Below are 23,227 nucleotides of genomic sequence, written 5' to 3' on the forward strand. Positions count from 1 at the left end.
GAACATGCCTGAGTCGCTCAGAGTCAGATGGGGCTGTGGGACACCCTCATCTTCTTGGGAGGTGACATGATGCCCATGTGCCATCCAGGTCCCTGGACTGGGAGTAATAGGGGTCCAACACCACACAGTGGCCATCACCCTCCCTTTCCCAGAAACCGCACTGGTAAGAAGGTGTGCTGGGTGAGTGGCGGGAGCAGATGCTAGAAGGAAAGCCCTGCTGGTGTTAATTCACCACATTGCCACTGGCTTCTTCTGACAACGCATGGACAGGGATGACTCAAGTCCGGTCAGGCTGGGTCAGTGGACAGAGAGCCCAAATCAATCACAACTTGAATCCCCTAGTGTAGGGGGGTGAAGATCAGCCCCACATCAAAGCCCACTTGGAGCACCAGATGGGAGAAAGGCCTCGCCAGTCCTGCCTCTACCACCGTCAGCCAGCAGGCTCTTCCCACTTCTCAGTGGGGAAAGTGCATCATGTAGCACAGGTGTGTACCCCAGTGGAGGGACCTGGGGGTCACGGGGGTACCCCTTGCAATGCCCTCGGGCTGGAAAGGCAGAGGCCAAGGTAGGAGACATAGCAGTGACGGAGTGACCAGGATCCTGGTGATCAGCCAGCTCTGCTCCTGGCACACACCCCTCCCTGTGTTTATTGAAGACATCCCACGACTCCATCATTTGACAGTCTATCCCAGTGGTCGGCAAACTCATTCGTCAACAGAGCGGCAAATCGCGGCTCACGAGCCGCTTGTGGCTCGCAAGCCGCAGTTTGCCGACCACTGTTCTATCCAAATACCACGTGAGCGCCTTTCTCATGCTGTTTTGTTTAAATCCTACCGAATATACACACAGGTGAAAATGTGGCTAGCATTCTGTCAGGGAAACTTCAGTAGGAAGCCGTGCAGGGTGTGTGGGGTCCTCAAGAGTCCTGTGACTCAACCCTCACTGTCCCCCTCTAGACCAAGAACAAGAGGGATCTGGAGGAAGAAGTCAGGGAAGCAGCACCCAGGCCGAGAAAGGAGTGCCTGCTCAGGACAGACAGGACAGGTACCTCAGGGCAGCATTTGAGAGCCTCCCTCCCGGCTTACAACAGCTATACTGCCTGGATCACAATCCACGTGGAGTGTTTTCAGAAGCAGTGCTGTAGGGTTCCTTGGACAGGTTCAGTCCCACTTGACCTGATGACCTGAGCCCCATGATACACTGAAGCCAACCCTGTTTCACTAGACTGCAGTCTCACTTGAATCATCAGAACCATCTCGCTCCCCGGCTCCTTTCCAGGTGAGCCTGCCCATGTACGCTCTGGCAAATCACAATCAAATTGGTGTGGGGACCTGACCTTTGGACCCTGTGCCCACGACCAGATGTGTCTTGCCCAGGGACCCAGCCCATGCCTCACATGGTTTCTCCCTGCCCCTACAGGGACTGCTCCATGATGAGAAGCGTCAGGGACATTTAATCATCCATCATATAGTTCTGATCCCACCTAGCATCTGCTGTATACAATCCATCCCCCTTCCCTTCCTCCCAGTCCTGGCCCTGCCTGGGCTCTGATGGGGTTGTGCAGGGACCCCCAGAGAGCAGCAAGCCTGCTCTAGTCAGGCTGGGACAGCCCAGCTGAGTCCTGGCCCCACATTGCAGCTGGGGGGTCCAGTGGGCCTGCAGGCTATCTGTGCTGTGTCAAGCACTCAGAAGCATTTTCCAGTGTCAGGTTGATGAGGTGTGGGTCTCTAGACCCATGAAGCTTGGTGATACCAGGCTGCAGAGAGAAACAGGTGCCTCAGTACTTCCTTTCCCATCCCCACCTCAACCTAACTGGTAGGTGTTCGCTAGGGGCCTGGGCCTCCTCCCATCTAGGGCACGTGACAGGGTTGCAGACAGACCCTCAAAGTTTTGTCCCCACCCAACTCCCACCAGGCCAGGGCTTTGGAGAGGGGGAGCTCACCTTGTGTTGGTGCCCTGTCTGAAAGACACGACTGGGCCCTGGTTAGCCCCGTGACCCCCAGGTCCCTCCACTGGGGTACATCCATCATGGGAGCAGGGGTTCCTCCTACATTCTAACCACAACCCTGCTACCCACTTGGGGCAGGGGCAAGACCCAGACAGGGTCCAGGTCCTGCCTCCTGGTGGCTGCCCTCGCACATAGCCTACTGACTCTGATAAAACTCACGTTGGTTTGGAGAGGGGGGTCTTGTGCCAATTATTTCTACAACTCTCATGTAAAGGAGGAGGCCCTGCACAGCTGTGTTCCACTGCACCGACAACTGTGGGGACACAGGGTGTGGAGCCAATGTGGCCCTGAGTTCAGAGGGCCAGTTGTGCCCACCCCCATCCTACCCATGGGATGAAAGGCAGGGAGGAGGAGGGACACGTGGCCTGGACAGGCTCACTCACCACAGTGATGCTGACAATCATTGCGGCCTGTGCAGGGACAAGAGCATGGAGAGCACCTTCTTAGCAGGCCCTGCCTGTCCCTGACTCCAGCCCACCTTCTCAGGCCTGCCCAAGACTTAGGGTTTGTCCATCAGTCACCTGGGGTGGCTCCTAGCCTGGAATGGAGTGACCACTGGACAGGGTGGCAGCAATACTCACCATGCCTCTGGGGGCCAGTTGGGGAAGGTTGCAGGGAGGAAGAGATGGGATTTATCTTTCAAGGGGCCCTGCTGGCGCCCATGGAATGAAAGAGTTCTTCTCAGAGAGATGCCCTGCTTCTGGATTTCTGTCAGGTCCCATGCTGGCCACAGGCTCTGAGTTATGCCTGGATGCACTGACACCCTATCCACATAACAACAGCCCCAGCTACGGGCCCTGGCCCCAGGGCTCCCAGCCTATGAGGGGAGTAAAATACTCCTATGGCCCTGGGAAGCACGCCCCTCCCTCAGCCCTCACTAGCTCACTTTCAACGGTGGCATTCTGGATGAGGTGCACCCGCTCCCAGAAGATGGCTTGAAGCTCCTTGGGGAAATACCCTGATGGGGGTTGGCAGGAGGAGGGAAGTCAGGTTCGAACGGTGGGCGGTCGGGGGTGTCCTAGGGCGGATGGGCCATCCCCTTATCCGGGAAATACATCTTCCCCTGGGACAGCTGTTCCATCTTCTGGTACACGGTGTCTGCCACTTGGTTCAGCTTTTCCCGGGCTAGGCACTGAAGGAGGGGAGGGGTCCGGTGAGCGGCCCGGGCCGGGAACGCACTGATCGCGGGGATGGCCAGGTGCAGCGCCTTCATTATGTCCTGGCTCCAGTCAGTGAGCAGCCGCCCGACGCGGGAATGTCGTCCACCTACCAGAACTTGAGGTTCATGTGATGGCGGGCGAAGAACTCCAAGAAGTTGCCATGACAGTGCGGCAGCCGCGGGCCAGCGCGGCCTTCAGTTCCAGTCACAGCGGCAGAGCCATGGCCTGGCCATGCTCACCACCCACTGACCAACCGCACCTCCCGCGCCACGCCTCTCCACCACGCACCAACCAACGGCGCCCTCGGGCCCCGCGACGGAGAACTGAAGACGCGGGCTCAGCCTCCCAGGCCTCGCCCGTGAGCCGCCACTCCCGGAAAGTCTCCACTCCCCAGATCGGCCCACCCTCGGACCGCGACCCTTTTAGCGCCCACAGGCGGCGCAAGCTCCTCCTTCCAGGACGTTCCCGGCTCGAGGCCCCGCCCCGCATCCCCAGCGCAGTGGAAGCTCCGCCCACAGGCTTCAACCGCAGGCACTAACCAATGGCATCACGGCTTCGGTTGCCAAGCAACATAGAGCGCGGTGTCGGGGTGCGCCCCCTCTCGGTGGATACCTCGGCCCACCAGCTCCGCTTCCGGGGAGGCCTTAATCTGTAGCGGAAGTAGATCCGGCCGGGCGGGGCCGAGGCAGGCTCTGCGCGGAGTTCCTCCTCGGCTGGAGGCGAGGTCCGAACTAGCGGGCAGCCGGGGACAGAAGACAGAGGGCGGAGGCCAGCGCAGCCCGGCGGGTCGGCGTGAGGCGGCAGGTGGGTCCTCGGAGCGGGAACGCGGGCGGTGGACCCCCGAAGACCGCCAAGTGGCGGGCGGCGGGAGTTCTGGTCCCTCAGGAGGGGCAAACGCGGGCGGCGGGAAGGGAGTAGTCGTGGTTTCTCGGTCGAATTCGTGGCTACCACTGTCAACGTGGGATCCACCCCGAGCCGTGTCACTTACTATCGCGAGGCCCCCGCCACTGGTTTGGGTCAATTCCGCAGGATTTCAGGGCTCCTACACCTCGGGGAGTCGGCTTTTCAGGAGCGTGCCTCTTGCTTCCTGGTCCCGAGTCACTGAGCGCTGGGCAGAGGCTGGGCGCCAGGTGTGGGCGGTGTCCGCACTGCCCATGGCGGGGACTTCGACTTCGCAGCCGTCTCTGCACTGGCTGGTGGGCTGGCATTTGTTTGAAACGACCACGTATTTTATAAGATGTCACTGAAAGGGGAAGAGGGGCGTGGTTGGAAAATACAGAAAAATCACAAAGCAGAAAATAAACCATGGGTGACCTACCACCCAGAGAACCAGTATTAATTTCAGGGTAAGATGCTTCTGGTCATTGGAGGTTTAATGGGTATACGATGCACTGCACATATTTAAAGCACGTAGGTAGATGTTGAGTATGATGTACATGCATTTTTGCATGTTTCACAGCCCAGGGCCTGTCTGCACGATCTGGTTTTGGACTTGCTGGTGTTACACGTGGCCTCTGGGCAGCTGCTTTCTCACCCTTCCCTCACCCAGTATAAAGGGGGTGCTTATAAGCCCATTTTACAGACTCAGGGCTGAGGGATGCCACTGGGCTGCAGACTCCCAAAGCCCTGAGCCCCTGTTCTCTGCACTTTGACATCTTAAAAAATGAGTGACCTTTTTTTTCCTCTTAATCCTCATCTGAGGGTATTTTTTCCATTGATTTTTAGAGAGAGGGAGAGAGAAAGAGATAGATAGAAACATCAATGTGAGAGAGACACATCAATTGGTCAGTCGAACCCGAGACTGAGTATGGAGTGAGAACACAGCAAGCGCAAGTCCTGGCTGCCCTGGCCCCAGGGCCCCCTGCTTCCCTCTTCCCTCCCAAAAGGCACCCTTGGTGTCTTCACCCCAGATCCTGCTCCGATAACTGTTTTTCCTCCCTGGGCCAAATCGACACCCACCTTAGACAGCACCTGTCCCATTGCTCCGTTCTTCTGACAACTGGATTTTCCTTTCTTTTAAAACCCTCTGGAGCCCTGGCCAGTGATATCAATGGTTAGAGCATCAGCTTCGAACCAAAGGGTGGAGGGTTCCATTTTCCGTCAAGGGCACATACCTGGGTTACAGGTTCGATCCCCAGGCTGATCGGGGCATGTGGGGGAGAAGGTAATGGAAGTATTTTTTTTTTCTCTCTCTCTCTCCACTTTCTCCAAAAATCAATGGAAAAAATATCCTAGGGTGGTGATTAACAAAAAAACCCTCTGGAGCTGAGCTGTCCAGGGCAGCAGCCACTGGCCACGGGCAGCTAGTGAGCCCTCCAAACATGGCTGGATTAAACTAGGACCTGTTATATGTGCGAAATGACCACCAGATCACAGGGGCTCCTATGTTTAAAAGGCAGACTATCTCCTTAATATTTTCTATATTCCTTAGGTGTTGAAATGATATTTTGTTACCCTTGTGTTAAATAGAATATATTATGACTATTGATTTTACCTGTTTCTTTTCATTTTCTTACCTTTCAATGTAGCTACTAAAAATTTTGGTATTAACCATGGGTGTATATTATATTTCTAGTGCCTTCCATGGTGTTTATTCTTTCTGCAAATATATGTTCAACTCTGGCTTTCCTAGGCTTTGTGGTTTTTTGCTTCCTGTTTGTGGTTTTAGTAACTTCTTCATAGGGGTGAACTACTTAAAGGACTTAGCCAAATGCTAGGTGTTTTTTAATTGGTGAATTAGTGTTAGCTATAATTTTTCTAATAGACTTATTTATTTAGTTAGTTAATCCTCACCCAAGGATTTTTTTTTCCATTGATTTTTTTAAGAGAGAGTGGAAGGAAGGGGGAGAGACAAAGAGAAACATCAATATTAGAGAGATACATTGATTGGTTGCCTCCCGCACGCACCCCAACTGGGGCCATGGATGGAGCCTGCAAACCGAGGTACATGCCCTTGACTGGAATCGAACCGGAGACCCCAAGGACTGACACTCTAACCGCTGAGCCAAACCAGCTAAGGCTTAGTAGACTTTTAGAGCAGTTTTGGACTCAAGGCATAACTGAGCAGAAGGCACAGAGATTTCCCATTACCCTGTACCCTCACATATGCACAGCCTCTTACACTGTCAACCTTCCTGACCAGAGAAGGGTATTTGTTACAAGGATGAACCTACACCGACACACCACTATTACTCCAAGTCCATGGTTGACATAAGAGTTCATTCACTCTTTGTGTTGTACATTCTTTGGGTTGGGACAAATGTTTAGTGACATGTGTCCACCATGACAGTGTTAGAGTATGGCACTGCCTTAAAAATCCTCTATGCCCCCCCCCCTCGCTTATTCATCCCTCCCTCCCCCAACCCCTGGCCCCCACTAGACCTTTTAATGTCTGTGTAGTTCTGCCTTTTCCAGAATGTCCTTGAGTTGGAATCGCAATGTCACCTTCTCAGACTGTATTCTTTCTCTTAGTCATGTGCATTTACAGTTCCTCATGTCTTTCATGGCTGATAGCTTGCTTTTTATTGGAACCTCCCTAAAGGAGAGAACGTGTCTTTATCATCTTTGCATCTCCTACAAAGCGGAGCTCAATGTTCTCCGTGTCCCAGGCATCTCAAGTTACTGTGATCATCCGAAGTATAAGTTTCTCTCTCTCTCTCTCTCTCTCTCTCTCTCTCTCTCTCTCTCTCTCTCTTTCAGCAAAAGCTGTATTTTAGCCCCTCAGGGGATTCGTGGAAGTGCTAGTTCAGTTCCTGAACTTTTTAGACAATTCATATTCTGACAAGTTTAAGCCAGGCTGTTTCTTCTGTGGAAATGCTCCTGCTCCGAGGCTGAGCTCTTACGTTCCTGGAAAAGTCAGCCATTAATTATCTTTTGAGAGTTGTTCTCACATCTCCAAAGCCTCATAAGATGGAGGTTTAACAAAATCCCCCAGCAGCGTCTAGGAAGTTGGGTTTTTACTCTGGGAAGTTCCAGACGTGCCCCAGCTGGTGAGCTCTGTTTCTGATTTCCTGGAATTTCGAAGTTCAGATAGTTTAAGCAGAAAGGGGGAATCTGGCTTCAGAAACTGGATTCTGGGAAAGACAAGGTCACTCCTGCGGCTGAGTCCCAAGTAAGACATTCGGGGTGGGCACTCTGCGGGGAGCTATCCTGGGCACTGTAGGGTGTTGAGCAGCATCCCTGGTCCCTACCCACTCACTGCCAGGAACACCCACAGGGTGACAAACATAGATGTCCCCAGACATCCCCTGGGGTCCCCTGAGGGCAGGACCACCCTGGGTGAGACCCACAGCTAGCTGACTTGCTGGGAGCTCTTTACAGACACCCTTCCCCCCCCCCCCTCCCCGAGAGAGTGAAACCCTTGAGTGGATGATCCTGGCCCTCAGTGGACAGCTCAGAGCTGTGACTCCTTCCCTCCATCGCCCCCTTTCTCTGAGGTCAGTGCACAGTCAAGTCCATATCTGAGGATCCCGGTGTGAAAAGGAAGCGAGGTCAACAATAAAGAATTATTTTTTTTTTAAAAAGGGGAAGCGTGAACAGCCAGTGATGGGCATAAGTGTGGATGGGCGTTCAGGGGACACTGTTTCCTGTGTCCCGCCCTTCCTGACATGCCTCTGGTCAGTGACGGTACATTGAAAGAGGTGTGGCTCCTAGGTGGACACATCAATGACCCATAACCTTTCTCACCTTCCTCTCTGTCCCCCAGGTGACACGGTTTTGTCAAACAATATATCTGTATTTGCCCCTATGGAAAACTGAAGCAGAGAGAGCTGGTCCATGCACACACCACACCCCTCTCTGTCTTTTTTTTTTTTTCCTGTTTAATTCTTCCGTAACCCCTCTCTGTCTTGATAGAAAGGCTGGGATGTAGGGACACCCAGTTCAGATCTCAGCCCACCTCATGTGCTGTGACTTCTTAGCTCTCAGCCCTGGGAAGGGTCCCTTCTGCCCCTTTCAGCTGCTGGTGACTTACTGGCAGTCCTTTGTGCCTCTGGGCTTGTATCACCCATGTCTGCCTCTATCGTCACATGACCATCGTCTCTGTGTGTCTGTGTCCAAATCTCCCTCTTATAAGAACATGTGTCCTTGCATTAGGGTCACTACTCTAGTGTGACCTCACGTTAACTAATTACACCTGCAAGACCCCATTTCCAAACAAGGTTTCATTCGTAGTTACCAGGGATCAGGATTTGAACATGTCTTTTGGGGTGGTGGGAATGTTATGGAATTGGGGATGGTTGCATACTCTATGAGTTTACTAAAACCATACATTGACTTGTATACTTTAAAAGATTGGAATTGGCCCTAGCCGGTTTGGCTCAGTGGGCAGAGAATCAGCTTGTGGAATGAAGTGTCCTGGGTTCAATTCCAGTCAAGGGCATATGCCCGTGTTGTGGGCTCGATCCCCAGTGTGGGGCATGCAGGAGGCAGCCAATCAATGATTCTCTCTCATCATTGATGTTTCTATCTCTCTCTCCCTCTTCCTTCCTCTGAAATCAATAGAAATATATTAAAAATAAATAAGTAAAGGGTCTGAGTCACTGAATAAAAATAAAAGGGTGGAATTTACGGGATGTGAATTATATCTCAATGGGGCTGGAATCTACAGAACCATTCAACAGCACCTGGCTTGGAGCGGCCCCCTCAAACCTTACTTCCTGCCTTTGTACAATACATGTTGGAGAACATCACCCACAAAACCAAGACCTGAGCACAAAAGGCCAACAAAATGCAAATCCTCTCCCCATGCAGGAGGAGGCCCGAAACCAATCTCAGCAAGTACCCTACAGGATGGTGGGGACCTTGCTGCGCAGGGAGCTGTGGTGATATTTAAAAATGAACATTGCCCAGCTGGTGTGGCTCAGTGGTTGAACGTCGACCCATGAACTAAGAGGTTGCTGGTTCAATTCCCGGTCAGGGCACATGCCTGGGTTGCGGGCTCGAGGACGTGCAGGAGGCAGCCAATCAATGTTTCTTTTCTTTTCTTTTTTTTTTTCTTTCTTCACAGAGGAAGGGAGAGGAGGAGAGAGATAGAAACATCAGTGATGAGAGAGAATCATTGACTAGCTGCCTCCTGCACGCCTCCCACTGGGAAAGGAGCCCGCAGTCCAGGCATGTGCCCTGCTTGGGAATCGAACCGTGACCTCCTGCTTCATAGGTCGCCAGTCAACCACTGAGCCATGCTGGTCGGGCCAATCGATGTTTCTATCTCTACCCCTCTCCTTTCCTCCCTCTCTAAAATCAATTTTTAAAAAACACATTTGAAAAAATAAAAATAAAAATGAACATTAGGATGGTGGAAGACAGTGCTGGGCACTGGCTTCTGTAATGGAACAGACCCTGGGCTGCAAGCATCTTCCAGCTGAACACTTGGGCTGCTGGCCTGAACCTAGGGGCTGATCTCCCAGACTGGGGTCTGTCCCTCCAATCCCACCCCCACCACCAGGTCGGGGTAGTGTCCCTGAGGTGGTGGCAATGTCAGCAGCTGAGGCAGGATGTGGAGGCACCGGAAGGAAGTGGTGATGGGCCGGGCTTTGCTGCACCTCATGAGGCAAGGCCGTTGCTTGGAGGAACTGTTTTGTTTACAGGAAATAAAATGGGGTGGGTGTGTATTGAGTGGGGGATTTTGTCATCTTACCTTGTGTCACTCTAGAAGCTTCTCGGTGCCATACACATCTCATCTGTGGAAGAACCAGGGAGCCAGGAGAGCCCTGAGCATTGAATTCTGAGACGGTTCTCCCAACCCCTCCCCACGCCTGCACCCTTGGAGGGGCTCTAAAAATATCAAAGAGAAAGGCCCCAAGATGGTCATGGGGCCAGCAACGTGGACTGGTTCACAGCTGGCCACCCTTCGGGCATGGGATGTGTGTTTCTGATACAAAGTTGTTTATCTTTAATGGGAACTCTGCCCATCCGGGAACTTTTTCAGAAAATCATTGCTTCCACTTAAAAAAAAATCGTCCCACCTTCTGAGAAGAGTCAGAAAGGCGAGCAGGAGCCTCACAAGCCCCTTTCACTGCCCTGCCCCATCCTCCAGAGCTGTCTGAGCAATGGCATGGCAGGATGTGGACAAAGACAAAGTGGCCTTCCTGGGGCGGGCGGGGGGGCCGCCACCTCCCTAAGGCTTGGCTAGGCAGGGGCTCTTCTCAGTGGTCCTGTCATTGCCCTAAGGCTCCTGTGTTCCCAGGTCTCATGTCCCCAAGTGACGTCGGTGGTTAAACTCCCAAAGCCATCACCAAAGAGGCCCCAAAATAGGAGGTAGCACCCGGGCCCTGGGTGCAGATTTCTTTGTGTTGGGGTTTCCATCAGGGTAGAAGGTTTGCTGCAGGATAAACGGGAACCTGGAGTAGAGGCAGCTCGGGGCTCGCTCTGCGGGATGAGGGGTGTGGCACTCCAGTTTGTCTTCTCATTACCAAGTGGGGCTGCCCTTGCCCCACATGGAGGGGTGTTGGGCGGCTGAAGTAAGACCAAGGGTGAGGAACGAGGAAGTGTCCCCATGGTGCCAGCAGGCAGCGGGCACAGGGAAGGTGGCTGGCTTTTTTGGGTGGCCCACAGGGGTTTCTGTACCTTGACTTGCCCCAGAGTGGCCTGAGAGCAACTTGGTTTGCAGATTCATTACCTGGGCAGGTGTTCAAGCCACTTGGGCAGTCAGCAGTTATAGGTGGTACTGCAGGGTCCCCACCTGGTGTGTCCAGTGTACACGCCCATGGCCTGGAGGGATCCTAGGATGTCCAGCCCTGAGGGGTGCAGCTAATCTCAGACAAGGGTCAATGAAGTGGCCTCTTAATCAGAGCTTCCTGGAGGTGTCTGAGACTGGGCCCATCCTGTCCTATGGTAGGAGAGAAGTGGGCAGGTGGAGTGTTGATGGTTGCCCATTTCCCTTCTTAGAGGCACCACCTTTCCACCCTCCAGGCCCTGTACCCACAGGGCTGTGCCCACTCACCTAAACCAGGGATGGGTGCTGGTGTGCACTCTGTGCTGGCATTTTAGAGGTTTCGGGGGTGGGGGGAAGAGACCAGCCTCGAGGGTGCCTGGCACTGGATTTGGGATAAAACAAGTGGAAGCTGGGATAATGGATAAGTGGTGAGTTAGGAGACATGTGGCCCAGCAAAAAGAACCACAACTTCACCCGCATGGATCAGGGTTCGAGCTCAGGCTCCTCCTTCTACCAGCTGCATGGCCTGAAACACTGACTTAGTAGCTAGTTAGTACTGAATCAGTATCTTCTAATGTGGGGAGCCATCCCCATCCACTTGTGATAACCCCCAGTTGTGATAACCACAGGTATCCCCAGACATTGCCCATTTGTGCCCTGACCAGGGATCGAACCCGCAACCTACGTATGTGCTCTGAATGGGAATCGAACCCAAAACCTTTTAGGTGTAAAGGTTGACGCTCCAGCCGGGACTGGTTGTCCTTTTTTTTTTTTTTTAATATATTTTTATTGATTTCAGAGATGAAGGAAGAGGGAGAGATAGAAACATCAATGATGAAAATCATTGATCAGTTGCCTCCCTCACACCCCACACTGGGGATTGAGCCCACAACCTGGGTATGTGCCCTGACTGGGAATCGAACCGTGACCTCCTGGGTCATAGGTTGATGTTCAACCACTGAGCAACACCGGCTGGGCTGGTTGTCCTTTTTGATCACAGCTGTCCTCGTGTGTGGGGTAGTTTGCTCCCTTTGCTCTGGGGTTTCTCCTGTCCTCTGGCCCTGTTGTCTTTGGTTGGCTCCTCCGTCCCCATGCTCAGCTTCTGTGTTTTACATGGTTCAGGCCTAATGGTAGGCCAGATTTCACCAATTGTGTGAAATGACCTAAACCAGGGTCTCTTTCCCCCCTACTGCTCCCACCCTCACCCCTGGCACTGGGCCCAGGTCACTCTCTGTCGGGGGCTATCTAGGCACTGTGGGTTGTTGAACAGCATCCCTGGCCCCTACCCATTCAATGCCGGCAGCACCCCCAGTGTGACAACCGCAGATGTCCTCAGACATTGCCCAGGGTCCTCTAGGGGCAGGATGACCCAGGTGAGAATACTGGTTTAGGCGTTTTTATTATATATCTAGTATCTGGTATTAAACTGAAGGCTTTTGGAAGACAGAGCCTGGCCTTCTGCCATGAAGTCTTCGTTGAGTGCATAGAGTACATAAGGGTGGTGCTGGCAGACTCTGCCCTGTTCCCTCTGACCCCCGCAATGGGAGAGACTGGAGTTGGCGGTGGTTCTGGAGAAATCTCTTGAAGACCAAGGCCCAGGAGCCCTCTGCCCTCAGAGTCTCTTCCTGGGCCCGAGATGGGCAGGGCCAAGCCTGAAGGAGGCTGTCTGGGCTCCAGGATGTGGCCTGAGCCATGACTCAGCTCTCTGTAAATTTTCTGAAATCCTCACCCTTAAGCCATCTTGTCATCTGAGTCACGTCACCTTGGCCCCAAGGATACAGTGTGTATGTCCCAGCTCACTCTCTGGGCCCGGGAAGGACTAGACTTGACTTTGGCCTGCACCCCGCTGCACTGAGCTGGGTGCTGTGTTCACAGTGGACGTGCACTTCCCTTTGGCTGAGCCTGGCCTTGGCCGTGCTGAGCTCCGTGGGTCATACTTCGTTGGGGCTGGCCTGGGTCCTTGGGGTTGAGCAGCATCCCCGTAGAGGATGTGAGGTCCAGTCCCCTTCGTTTGTGGTCATTTGCTACATGGTGTTCTGAGTCTTGAGGGTGGGCCACCAGACAAACCCAGCTGGCCACATGTCACAGAAATGAACTCCCACAAAAGAACATCCAGACCTATGGAAGGATCTTATAAGAAATTTTCAGAGGTTTTTTGAGCCAAACTGAGGACATGCCTAGAAGCTAGTTTTCAAGGGATTGAGACAGTGCTCCGGAGAATGGCAGTTTGCAGTTCTTTTTATGCATTTGGAGTCAAAGGAGGACAGTAAGGACGGTTAGGTGAAACCGTTGGTGGGAGATTAAGGAGAAAGCTAAGTGGGGAATCCTAGGATGGGGTAAAAGGTAAAATGAGACATGCACTTCTTTTACATCGGAGGGTGCAGGATAGTTAACAGCCTTTACAGTGAATAGGGATGGTATGTGGGCAACCAGATAACACTGAGGAGTACACTTGCTGGTGGGGGTGGTTACCCTCCTGGGGTCTGGAAAAAAGATTGCTCTGACATTTCAAAGGTGTTAGCCTAAATCAGTGGTCGGCAAACTCATTAGTCAACAGAGCCAAATATCAACAGTACAACGATTGAAATTTCTTTGGAGAGCCAAATTTTTAAAACTTAAACTTCTTCTAACGCCACTTCTTCAAAATAGACTCGCCCAGGCCGTGGTATTTTGTGGAAAAGCCACACTCAAGGGGCCAAAGAGCCGCATGTGGCTCGCGAGCCGCAGTTTGCCGACCACTGGCCTAGATGCACAAGAACAGTGGTCAGGGCTCACTTAATGTAAAGACTGACCTTTGCTAAGGTAACCTTAGGCCTGGGATGTGACCACCCTCCACAACCTGCCTGGGGAGGGGATCGATCAGATCGTCTTCTATGGTTACGCTTGGTCACTGAGCTTGCCAGGCCTGCCATATGGCCCCCAGGCTTGTCAGTTCTACTCTGTTGCCCCTTTTTGGTTCACACCACAATTTAAGCAAAGAAAAGGGGGGGGGGGCGAGGGGCGTTTACTATAACATTATAAATGATTATTTATTACCTCTCTCTGGTGAACTCCCAAAAGACCCCCCACCCCGCCAGCCCTATGGGCACCCGCCCTCCTTGTTTCCTCCACATGCACACTCCCAGGGGGTGGGCCCAGCTGGGCCTGCAGATGGAGACAAGGAGGCTGCAGGTTGGCTGGCGCCATCCTCATGGCAGAGTGATGGCCGTATTGGGGGTGATGCAGTGACTGCAGCCCGAGTGTGAGCAGGGCCTTTGGCTTCATGTTCATTTCATCCTCTCTCCTCTGAGTGGAGCTTGTTACTCTCCCCACATAACAGAGGAGGAGACTGAGCAAAGACAGGAGAAGGTGGACTGGGTAGGAGATTGAAGCCTTCATGGCAGGGGACGCCGGCTACAGCCCCCATATCAAGGCCCTGACCCCCAGAACATGGCATGTTCCCATGTCGGCGCAGACAAGTCCCAGACAAGCTGGTCCACCCTTCTCAGGTGGTATTCTGGGGTGAATAGTGTCCCCCCAAATTCATGTCCACCCGTTGGAAGTAGGGTCTTGCAGATATCATCAAAATGATAAAATGAGTTCCCACTGGTGGGCCCTAATCTAATGATGAGATTTAGACACAGAGAAGCAACAGGAATTTATTCCCTCTCAGCCTTGGAGGGTGTCATCCCTCGGGGGCTGGTCCCTCTGAGGCTCAGAGGGAGTGGTTGTTCCAGGCTCCTCTCCTGGCTCTGGCAGTGTCGGTGACCCCTACTGTCCCTTGGCCTGTAGACACGTCACCCCATCTCTGCCTCCATCGTTACATGGGCTTCTCCGTGTGTCTGTGTGTTTCCTCCTGTAAGGTCACTCATCATCTAAGGCCTGGCACCCAGATAATCCAGGTCAGGCGTATCCCAAGATCCTTAACTTAATCACATGTGAATGGGACCTTTTTCCAAATAAGGTCCCAATCACAGGTCCTGGGGATGTGGACATCTCTGTACAGAGGCCACCACTTAGCCCGCTACGGTCACCCTGAGCCACTGTGCAGGTTTACCACACCCTCTCCCACTTTATAGAGAGCCGCTGGGTGCGGGGGCGGGAGTAGGATGCTGCCTGGCTGGATTCTCAGAGGTCCTGACTCAGCATCTCCTGCTCTGAGACAGTTGGGACACACCTTGGGGCACTTCTCTTTACTGAGGAGCTGGCACCCTTTTGATAAAACTCAAAACCACAAGTCCTGGGGAAAAACCCCAGTGTGGCCCCTCTTGCTTCCAGAACAGGGTTTCCAGGACAGGTGATAATTCTTTCTGTCTGCATTTCAGATCTCAGGGAAGACCTGGGAGCCAGTGAATTTGCAGTCATCTCTGGGTTGGTGGCCGACACCAGGAGGGTGCAGTGAGGACCACAATGTCCAACCCCTTCCTGAAGCAGGTCTTCAACAAGGACAAGACCTTCCGCCCCAAGCGCAAGTTTGAGCCAGGCACCCAGCGGTTTGAGCTGCACAAGAAGGCACAGGCATCACTGAATGCGGGGCTGGACCTCAAGCTGGCCGTGCAGCTGCCCGCCGGTGAGGAGCTCAACGACTGGGTGGCAGTGCACGTGGTGGACTTCTTCAATCGTGTCAACCTTATCTACGGCACCATTAGCGACGGCTGCACCGAGCAGTCCTGCCCCATCATGTCGGGAGGCCCCAAGTACGAGTACCGCTGGCAGGACGAGCACAAGTTCCGCAAGCCCACAGCACTGTCGGCCCCACGGTACATGGACCTGCTCATGGACTGGATCGAGGTGCAGATCAACAACGAGGACATCTTTCCCACCAACGTTGGTGAGTTGGGCGGCCTGGAGTGAGGCCAGGGCGGGGGGTGGGGTGTTTTTAATAACAGTTCACTGAGATAGAATTCATAAACCATGAAATCCACCCATTTAACCTTTTGCACTTGGATGTTGAGTGTGACTCGACACGGTTAGCATCGGTAGCAGCTCTTTTTATACTCTTTGAATGTATCAATAATTTGAAATATAAAAAAAATCCAAATAAATAAGTTTGTATGAAAAGAAACTCCAGTTTTTTATTCTACTGCCACGCTTTGTAAAATCTGGGGTATTTAAAAAATTAAATTCCGAGTAGAATAAAGGAATCGAGAAAAAAGCAAGCGAGTGCAAAGGGTTAAAGTGTAAGTTCAGTGCCATTTAGTACATTCACAGGGTTATGCAACCATCCCTTCTAATTCCAGGACATTTCAGTATCCCCAAAACATCCCCTATCCCCATGAGCAGTCACTCCATCCCTCTCTCCAAGCCCAGTAACCACCAATCCACTTCCTGTCCCCTGTGGCTGTGCCTGTCCTGGGCATTCCACATAAATGGAATCACACTGTGTGGCCTTTGGGGTCTGGCTTCTCTCACTGAGCGTCTTGTTTTCATTGTTCACCCACGTTGTAGTGAGTGTCAGTGCTTCAGTCCTTTTCATGACTGAGTGATATTCCAGTGTGTGGATTGGCCATGGTTTGCTTCATGTTAAGGTTCTTGAGATGGGGAGATTGTTCTGGATTATCCAGATGGGCCCTGATTTCATCAGAAGAGTCCCTGTAAAAGGAAGGCAGAGGGACATTAGACAACAGAAGAGAAGGTGATGTGACAACAGGAGAAGGAAGACATGATCATAAGCCCAGGAATGTCAGCAGCTTCCAGAAAAGGCAGGAAAGGGATCCTCCCTGGACCTTCCAGAAGGAAGCAACCTTGCCCACACCTTGACATCAGCCCCATGAAACTGACGTGAGACTTCTGGTCTCCAGGACTATGAGGGAGCACACATGAGTTACTTTAAGCACTAGGTTGGTGATAATTTGTTACAGCAGTCCTAGGAGACCCACACATAGGCCCTTCTCACTGTCACCATTGGCATCAACACAGCACCATGGAAAACGGTGAACAGTTTTCGGGGAACCAGCTCTTGGTCGCTAACGGGGTCTGCACCTGGTCAGGTTTCTCACCCCTCTGGACCTCACTCACCCTCTGTACAGGGAACGGGCCTGCCACTGGCAGAGGGCTTTCAGAGGCCCATCTGAGGAAAGACCGACTCAGAGTAGATGCTTTCCCAAAATAGGGATTCACAGGTGCCCCCACCCACCCATCAGGCCACTGAGTCTGTGCTGTGGCCCTGGAGTCCGTGTCTGCACATGCTCGTGTTCTGACTCACCGCCTCCTGGGTCCCCCTAAAGTCCTGACAGCTCCTCAAGGGTCCTCATCCTAGAACTTAGACCCTGAGTCCTCTGGTCAGTGCCTCGCCTGTGGAATGATAATTCTAGCAATTTTACCAAAGAGGAAACTGATGACCAATTGAAAGAAAATGAACTTGGCACCTCTAGCCTGTTTGGCTCAGTGGATAAAGTGTCGGCTTGCAGACTGAAGGGTCCCAGGTTCGATTCCAGTCAAGGGCGCACGCCCTGGTTGTGGGCTCGATCCCCAGTAGAAAGCGTGCAAGAGGCAGCCAATCAATGATTCTCTCTCATCATTGATGTTTCTATCTCTCTCTCCCTCTCCCTTCCTCTCTGAAATCAATAAAAAATATATTTTAAAAAAAAAATGAACTTGGCAGATGCCACATGGCTGCCAGACAAGGGTCTGAGGCCACACCACCAAACTCGGGCCCTCTGTGGGCCCCAGCCTCTGCCACATGGCCACATCACGGGGTCTGGGTTCACCCCTGCTTTCCTTGGGAGCCTATCTGTCCCAGGCCACATCTTCCTGCCCTATTTGCAAACCCCAGGCCCTCAGCCTGTTTTGACCCCCAGCCAGGCCAGTGGAATAAAATGCTTTGCATGGACAGCAGCGTCTCTGCTTCTTGTCTGTGGTACTTCTGAGACCCAGAGTCTGCCAGGTGCTCCCTGGGATTAGATTTATGGCTGAGCAAAGAAAGGACGGGGTACAGATTTTATCCCCGTCTCCCACACCTGTGCCATTGACACCGTATACCCACTTAGGCCCCAAGCCACCAGCTTATGCTCTTTAACCTTTTGTACTCGGATGTCGAGTGTGACTCGACACGGTTAGCATTAGAATAAAGGAATCGAGAAAAAAGCAAGCGAGTGCAAAGGGTTTAATGTTGGATTAGAGTGGCACACTTTTCCCGTAAAGGACCACACAGTAGCTCTTCATTGGCACTGCTTACAGAGGTGGCAGCCATCTCCTGCTTGGCATCATGGCTTCCCTCAGACCCCTCGTGAAATCTAAGATTGTCAAAAAGAGGACCAAGGTCCAGCCAGCGTGTCTCAATGATTGAGCCTCAAGCTATGAATCAGGAGGTCACAGTTCAATTCCCGGTCAGAGCGCATGCCCAGGTTGCAAGCTTAATCCCCCGTAGGGGGTGTGCAGGAAGCAGCCAATCAGTGATTCTCATTATTGATGTTTCTACCTCTCTCTCCATCTCCCTTCCTCTCTGAAATCAATAAAAATAGATATATTTTTAAATGAGGACCAAGAAGTTCATCCAGCAACAGTCAGACCAAAATGTCAAAATTAAGTGTAACTGGTGGAAACCCAGAGGCATTGACTATGGCAGTGATGGGCAACCTTTTGAGCTTAGTGTGTCAAACTTCGCCAAAAAACTGAGCATAACTCGGGTAGTGTGTCACTTTGAGGAAAAAACATTATTTTGCAAATGTTTCATCCTCAGGAGCAGTAAATGTTTCATCCTCGGCATGCGGCCGCCTCAGCGGCCGCGTGTCATCAGAAATGGCTATGCGTGTCAGTGCTGACACGCGTGTCATAGGTTTGCCATCACTGGACTATGGAGTGCACAGAAGATGCAAGGGCCAGATCTTGATGTCCAGCGTTGGTTATGGGAGCAACAAGAAAACAAAGCTGCCCAGTGGCTTTTGGAAGTTTCTGGTCCACAGTGTCAAGGAGCTTAAAGTGCTGCTGATGTACAACAGATCTTACTGTGCTGAGATGCTCACAGTGTCTCCTCAAAGAACCACAAAGCCATTGTGGAAAGAGCAGCCCAGCTGGCCATCAGTCACCAATCCCAGTGCCAGCAAAGAAAATGAATAGACAGAATGTAATTGTGTTAATAAAACCCTAAAATTCTATGGAACAAAAATAAAAGGACCACACAGTATATCTTTCCACCTTTATGACCCAGAAGGTCTATGTCTCAACTCTCAAACCTGCCATGTAACCCAAAAGCTGTCATAGATATGGTGTAAACAAACAGGTGGGCCTGTGTTCTAATAAAACTTTATTTAAAAAGCAGGCAGTGGGCCAAATTTCAACCCCTGCATGAAAATACTGTTGCATGCTTAGGCTATGCAGTCCCGGAGATTACATTTCTTTCTTTTCTCTTTCCTTCCTTCCTTCCTTCCTTCCTTCCTTCCTTCCTTCCTTCCTTCCTTCCTTCCTTTTTTATTCTTCCCTGAGGACATGTTTAGAGAGAGGAAGGGAGGAGAGAGAGAGACATTGATCAATTGCCTTCCGTACTGCTCCAACTGGGAATAAAAAACCTGAAACCCAGGCCTGTGCCCTGACTGGGAATCAAACCAACAACCTTTAGGTGCACAGGATGATGCTCAACCAACCAAGCCACTCTGCCCGGGCCTAGAGATTACATTTCTAAGCCCTTCTCCTAGGGTGAGCTGCTCTTAATCACTCCCCTTCCCCAGCATCACCCTTGCTGACTCCTGATACCCCCTCTCCAAGGGAATACAAGAGCCATCAGTTCTCACGTGGAGGAGGTCCTCTGGCCCCAGATTCAGAGGAGTGGACAGAGCCAGGCTGGTCCTTTCATGTACAGAGAGCCTGTTCTTTCCCAATTGCCTTTTAACTGGACACATCTCAGACCTTCCACAGGGGTGAGCAGCTGTGTTGGCTCCCCATGTCAGAGCTTCAGGTCCCAGTTTTGCTGCAGGCACCGTATCTTGAGCCTTCCGGCACATGGATATCCTGCACTCACCTGGACTTCATTGGGCCATTGCTCAGCCATCCATAGGCCCAATAACCACAGTGCTGTCCAGCTTATTACGTCCCATCTCCTGAGAGTGTGTGTCTGGTGCACCGCAGCTTTCCCATGGTTAGCCACATCTGTGTGTCCTCACCTGGCCCCTGAGCCCCTCTCTTCAAGGATGGGCTGATCTGGCCCTAGCTTAGTTGGTTAGAGCATCGTCCTGATCCACCAAGGTTGTGGATTACATCTCCGGTCAGGGCAACCAATGAAGGCGTAGATAAGCGGAATAACAAAACTATGTGTTTCTCTTCTCTTCCTCAAATCAATTTAAAAAACAAAAAGGATGGGCCAGTCTGTCAGTCCTGGCCCCAGGCCACCTACCTGGTAGCACTGGTTGGACCTCATGAACACGTGGCTTCTGTCTTGCCTGTAGGAGAAGGGGACTTGAGGTCTTGGTGGGGTAAGCAGGCAGGAGCGGGAGGAGCCCATGGCGCACAGCAGCATGGATATGCCTAAGGCACCAAACTGTCGCCTAGAATGACTCAGATAGGGAAGTTCAAGGTGGATGTACTTTACCACAGTTTTTTAAAGTAAATAAATTAAATACAATAACAGGAGGAGAAATTGCAACATGGTGCATGGACTTAATTAAGCTCCGACAAGTACATGAAATTATTTATAAAAACATATGTAAGCCTTGGCCGGTGGCTTGGTTAGAGTGTCGTCCTGTGCTCCAGAAGGTTGCAGGTTCGATCCCTGGTCAGGGTGCGTGCTGGAGGCAGCAGCCAGTGTTTCTCTCTCACAGTGATCTCTCTCTCTCTCTCTCTCTCTCTCTCTCTCTCTCTCTCTCTCACTCTCACTCTCACTCTTCCTTCCTCTCTCTCTAAAAATCAATAAAAACATCCTCGGTTGAGGATTTTTTAAAAACTACTTAGAATGGAGAGAAAGATATCAAGTGGAAAATATCAGAGGTCAAAAAGTATGTTTTTAGGGGTTGTCCCATTCTATTAAGAAAAATAAATGTTACTAGAAATACACACATATACAATGCCAGATCCTGATGTGCACATAGCAGATCCACAATTTGCACACGTGGGTGGGGAATAAAATGTTGGTTCTGGGTTCTGGGAAAGGAACTAGGCAAAGGCAAAAGGAATGTGTGGCACCCAGCACATTCCCAGGGAGGGCGGACCAGCGGGCCAGAGCGGCTGATGGCGGTACCCTGAGCATGGGCTTTACCTCTAGGCCTGTCCTCGTCCATTCCCCGGGCGTAGTTAGGCAGCAGAACCGTGGGTATCTCATGGCATTTCAGTGGGCTCCCTGGAGCTGGAGGTGAGAAGACCATGGTGGGGATCAGGAAGCCGAGGGTCCTGGCGAAAGGGGCTCCTTCCTGGGGACAGACACCGCCCACCCAGTCAGCACTTGACTTCAGGAGGAAACCGGGACATGAGCTGTCTGAGCTTGGTTAGGCGGGGTCTCAGCCTCCCTGAGCCTCTAGTTCACAGGCTAGTTCGCGCCCGCAATCCAGGGGCAGTGTGGTTTCAGGCCAAGCTGGGCCCCGAGGCTGCTTCCTGAGTGCCCTGCCCTCTCGCTGTTCACAGGCACGCCGTTCCCCAAGAACTTCTTGCAGGTGGTGAAGAAGATACTATCCAGGCTGTTCCGCGTGTTCGTGCACGTCTATATCCACCACTTCGACCGCATCGCACAGATGGGCTCCGAGGCGCACGTCAACACCTGCTACAAGCACTTCTACTACTTCGTCAAGGAGTTCGGACTCATAGACACCAAGGAGCTGGAGCCACTGGTGAGAGGGGCAGGGACTGGGGGGACCAGGGACAGGGAAGGGACGCTGGGGCCAGTAAACTGGGTTTTGTGAATCGTTTTATTGGCACGCTCAGCCGTTCACTTACTACTCCTGCTGCTTTCAGCAACAGGGCAGAGGTGAGCAGCCAGACACACCTGGCCTCCAGAGCTGACAGAGTGGCCTCTCGAGCCCTTCACACAGCTTCCCACCCCCAGCCCTGGGCGTGCTGCTGTCTGTTCCCTTTTCTGTGAGGTTTGACCTTCAGTGAGGCCCACGAGTCTCCTGAGACTGCACCCCTGCTTCTCTGTATGTGTGTGTGATACCCGTCACCTCTGTGTCAATCCCTGATGTCCTGCTTGTTCTTAACAGAAAGAAATGACTGCACGGATGTGCCACTGAGAGCCCCTGGGCCCCGCTGTCACCGGAGCAGTGCCAGGGACACTTCGACTTGAGGGCCACCTTCCCGGAACATGGACTGTGTTGCGCCCTGGCCGCTCGGTGACCTCCACAGCTGTCAGGTGGTGACCTCTGTGCCCCCAATGCTGCACTGGACACCGGGGTTGAGTCCTCTCTCTGATTCTGAGACGACAGCAGCTGTGGGTCCATGCACCACGGGCCCAGCCTCCCAGAGCCCCACGGGGGCAGCTTGAACTTGAACTCTGTGATTCTGTATGCTGTGAGCAACTGGGAAAATCCACTTTATCTGTAAAGCACTTGGATCTGCCTGAGGCTGGAACTCTGCTTGCCCTTCGCAGGTCTGTCCCGTAATGCCCCTAGCGTGCTCGGCCAGGAGAGGACAGACTGCACAGGCTGTCAGTCAGCAAAACAGGAACCCACCTCTGCTGGGCTTCAAGTCTCAGTTCCCTCGCATGCCTCCTGAGCCCCATGTCTGTGTCATGAGAGGTACGACGTGCCCCTGGCTCTGTTCCCCTCCTCCTCTCTTCCTCAGTCCCTCTGTTCCTTCAGGGCATCCAAAACATTTGGCTCATCCGTCAGGGTTTCCTGGACCCCACATCTGCACTCCAGGTTTCCCGGGGCCCTTTCACATATCATAAAAGATCGAGTTTCTGTTTATTTTTATATTTTTGTTAATACCCAATGATATTTTTCCCATTGATTTTTTTAGAGAGAGTGAAAGGGAGGGAGGGAGGGAGGGAGGGAGGGAGGGAGGGAGGGAGGGACGGGGAGAGACAGAGAGAAACATCGATTGGTTGCTTCCCGCACACACAGCTAACGGGGCTGGGGATCAAACCTACAACTCAGGTACGTGCTCTTGACTGGGAATTGAACCTGCAACCCTTTGGTCTGTGGGACAACACTCTAACCATTGAGCAACTCCAGCCGGGGCAAAGATTGAGGTTTTTATACAGTCGCACTGACAACCACCTTGAGATGGATGTTAAAGGAAAACAGCTTTTTATCTATAAACTAGAGGCCCGGTGCATGAAATTCATGCACTGGGGGGTGGGGGGTGGTCCCCTCAGCCCATCCTGCGCCCTCTCACAGTCCAGGAGCACTTGGGGCAGTCGAACATCCTTAGCGCTGTTGCGGAGGTGGGAGAGGCTCCCGCCACCTCCGCTGCGCTCGCCAGCTGTGAGCCTGACTTCTGGCTGAGCCGCACTCCCCCTGTGGGAGCACACTGACCACCAGGGGGCAGCTCCTACGTTGAGCATCT

General features: G+C 52.4%; 2 protein-coding genes across 2 annotated transcripts; one reads left to right on the forward strand and one right to left on the reverse strand.

Moving 5' to 3' along the window:
* Window positions 1-22: 22 nt before the first annotated feature.
* Window positions 23-4,324, reverse strand: IZUMO4 (IZUMO family member 4; the record flags this gene model as incomplete). Its single annotated transcript, XM_079773081.1, is given in 10 exon segments — window positions 23-1,725; window positions 1,728-1,756; window positions 2,590-2,716; window positions 2,895-2,966; window positions 3,053-3,250; window positions 3,253-3,274; window positions 3,278-3,339; window positions 3,342-3,360; window positions 3,781-3,899; window positions 4,318-4,324. Coding segments are annotated over 10 exon segments (717 nt in total). The 3' UTR covers window positions 23-1,663.
* On the forward strand, window positions 3,790-22,687 carry MOB3A (MOB kinase activator 3A). The gene is made up of 4 exons (XM_079771658.1): window positions 3,790-3,972; window positions 15,127-15,632; window positions 21,350-21,552; window positions 21,922-22,687. Exons 2-4 carry the CDS (start codon window positions 15,212-15,214, stop codon window positions 21,949-21,951), a joined length of 654 nt encoding a protein of 217 aa, XP_079627784.1. The 5' UTR covers window positions 3,790-3,972; window positions 15,127-15,211; the 3' UTR covers window positions 21,952-22,687.
* The last annotated feature ends 540 nt before the right edge of the window (window positions 22,688-23,227 follow it).

The sequence above is a fragment of the Cnephaeus nilssonii genome, assembly GCF_951640355.1.
Source record: "Cnephaeus nilssonii genome assembly, chromosome: 5".
Lineage (NCBI taxonomy): Eukaryota > Metazoa > Chordata > Mammalia > Chiroptera > Vespertilionidae > Cnephaeus > Cnephaeus nilssonii.

Bases quoted from the DNA above. Each gene is read 5' to 3' on its own strand.
- MOB3A (XM_079771658.1), top strand. From the start codon at position 15,212: ATGTCCAACCCCTTCCTGAAGCAGGTCTTCAACAAGGACAAGACCTTC. The intron at 15,633-21,349 runs GTGAGTTGGGCG...CGCTGTTCACAG, and splicing joins CATCTTTCCCACCAACGTTG to GCACGCCGTTCCCCAAGAAC. The intron at 21,553-21,921 runs GTGAGAGGGGCA...TGTTCTTAACAG, and splicing joins CCAAGGAGCTGGAGCCACTG to AAAGAAATGACTGCACGGAT.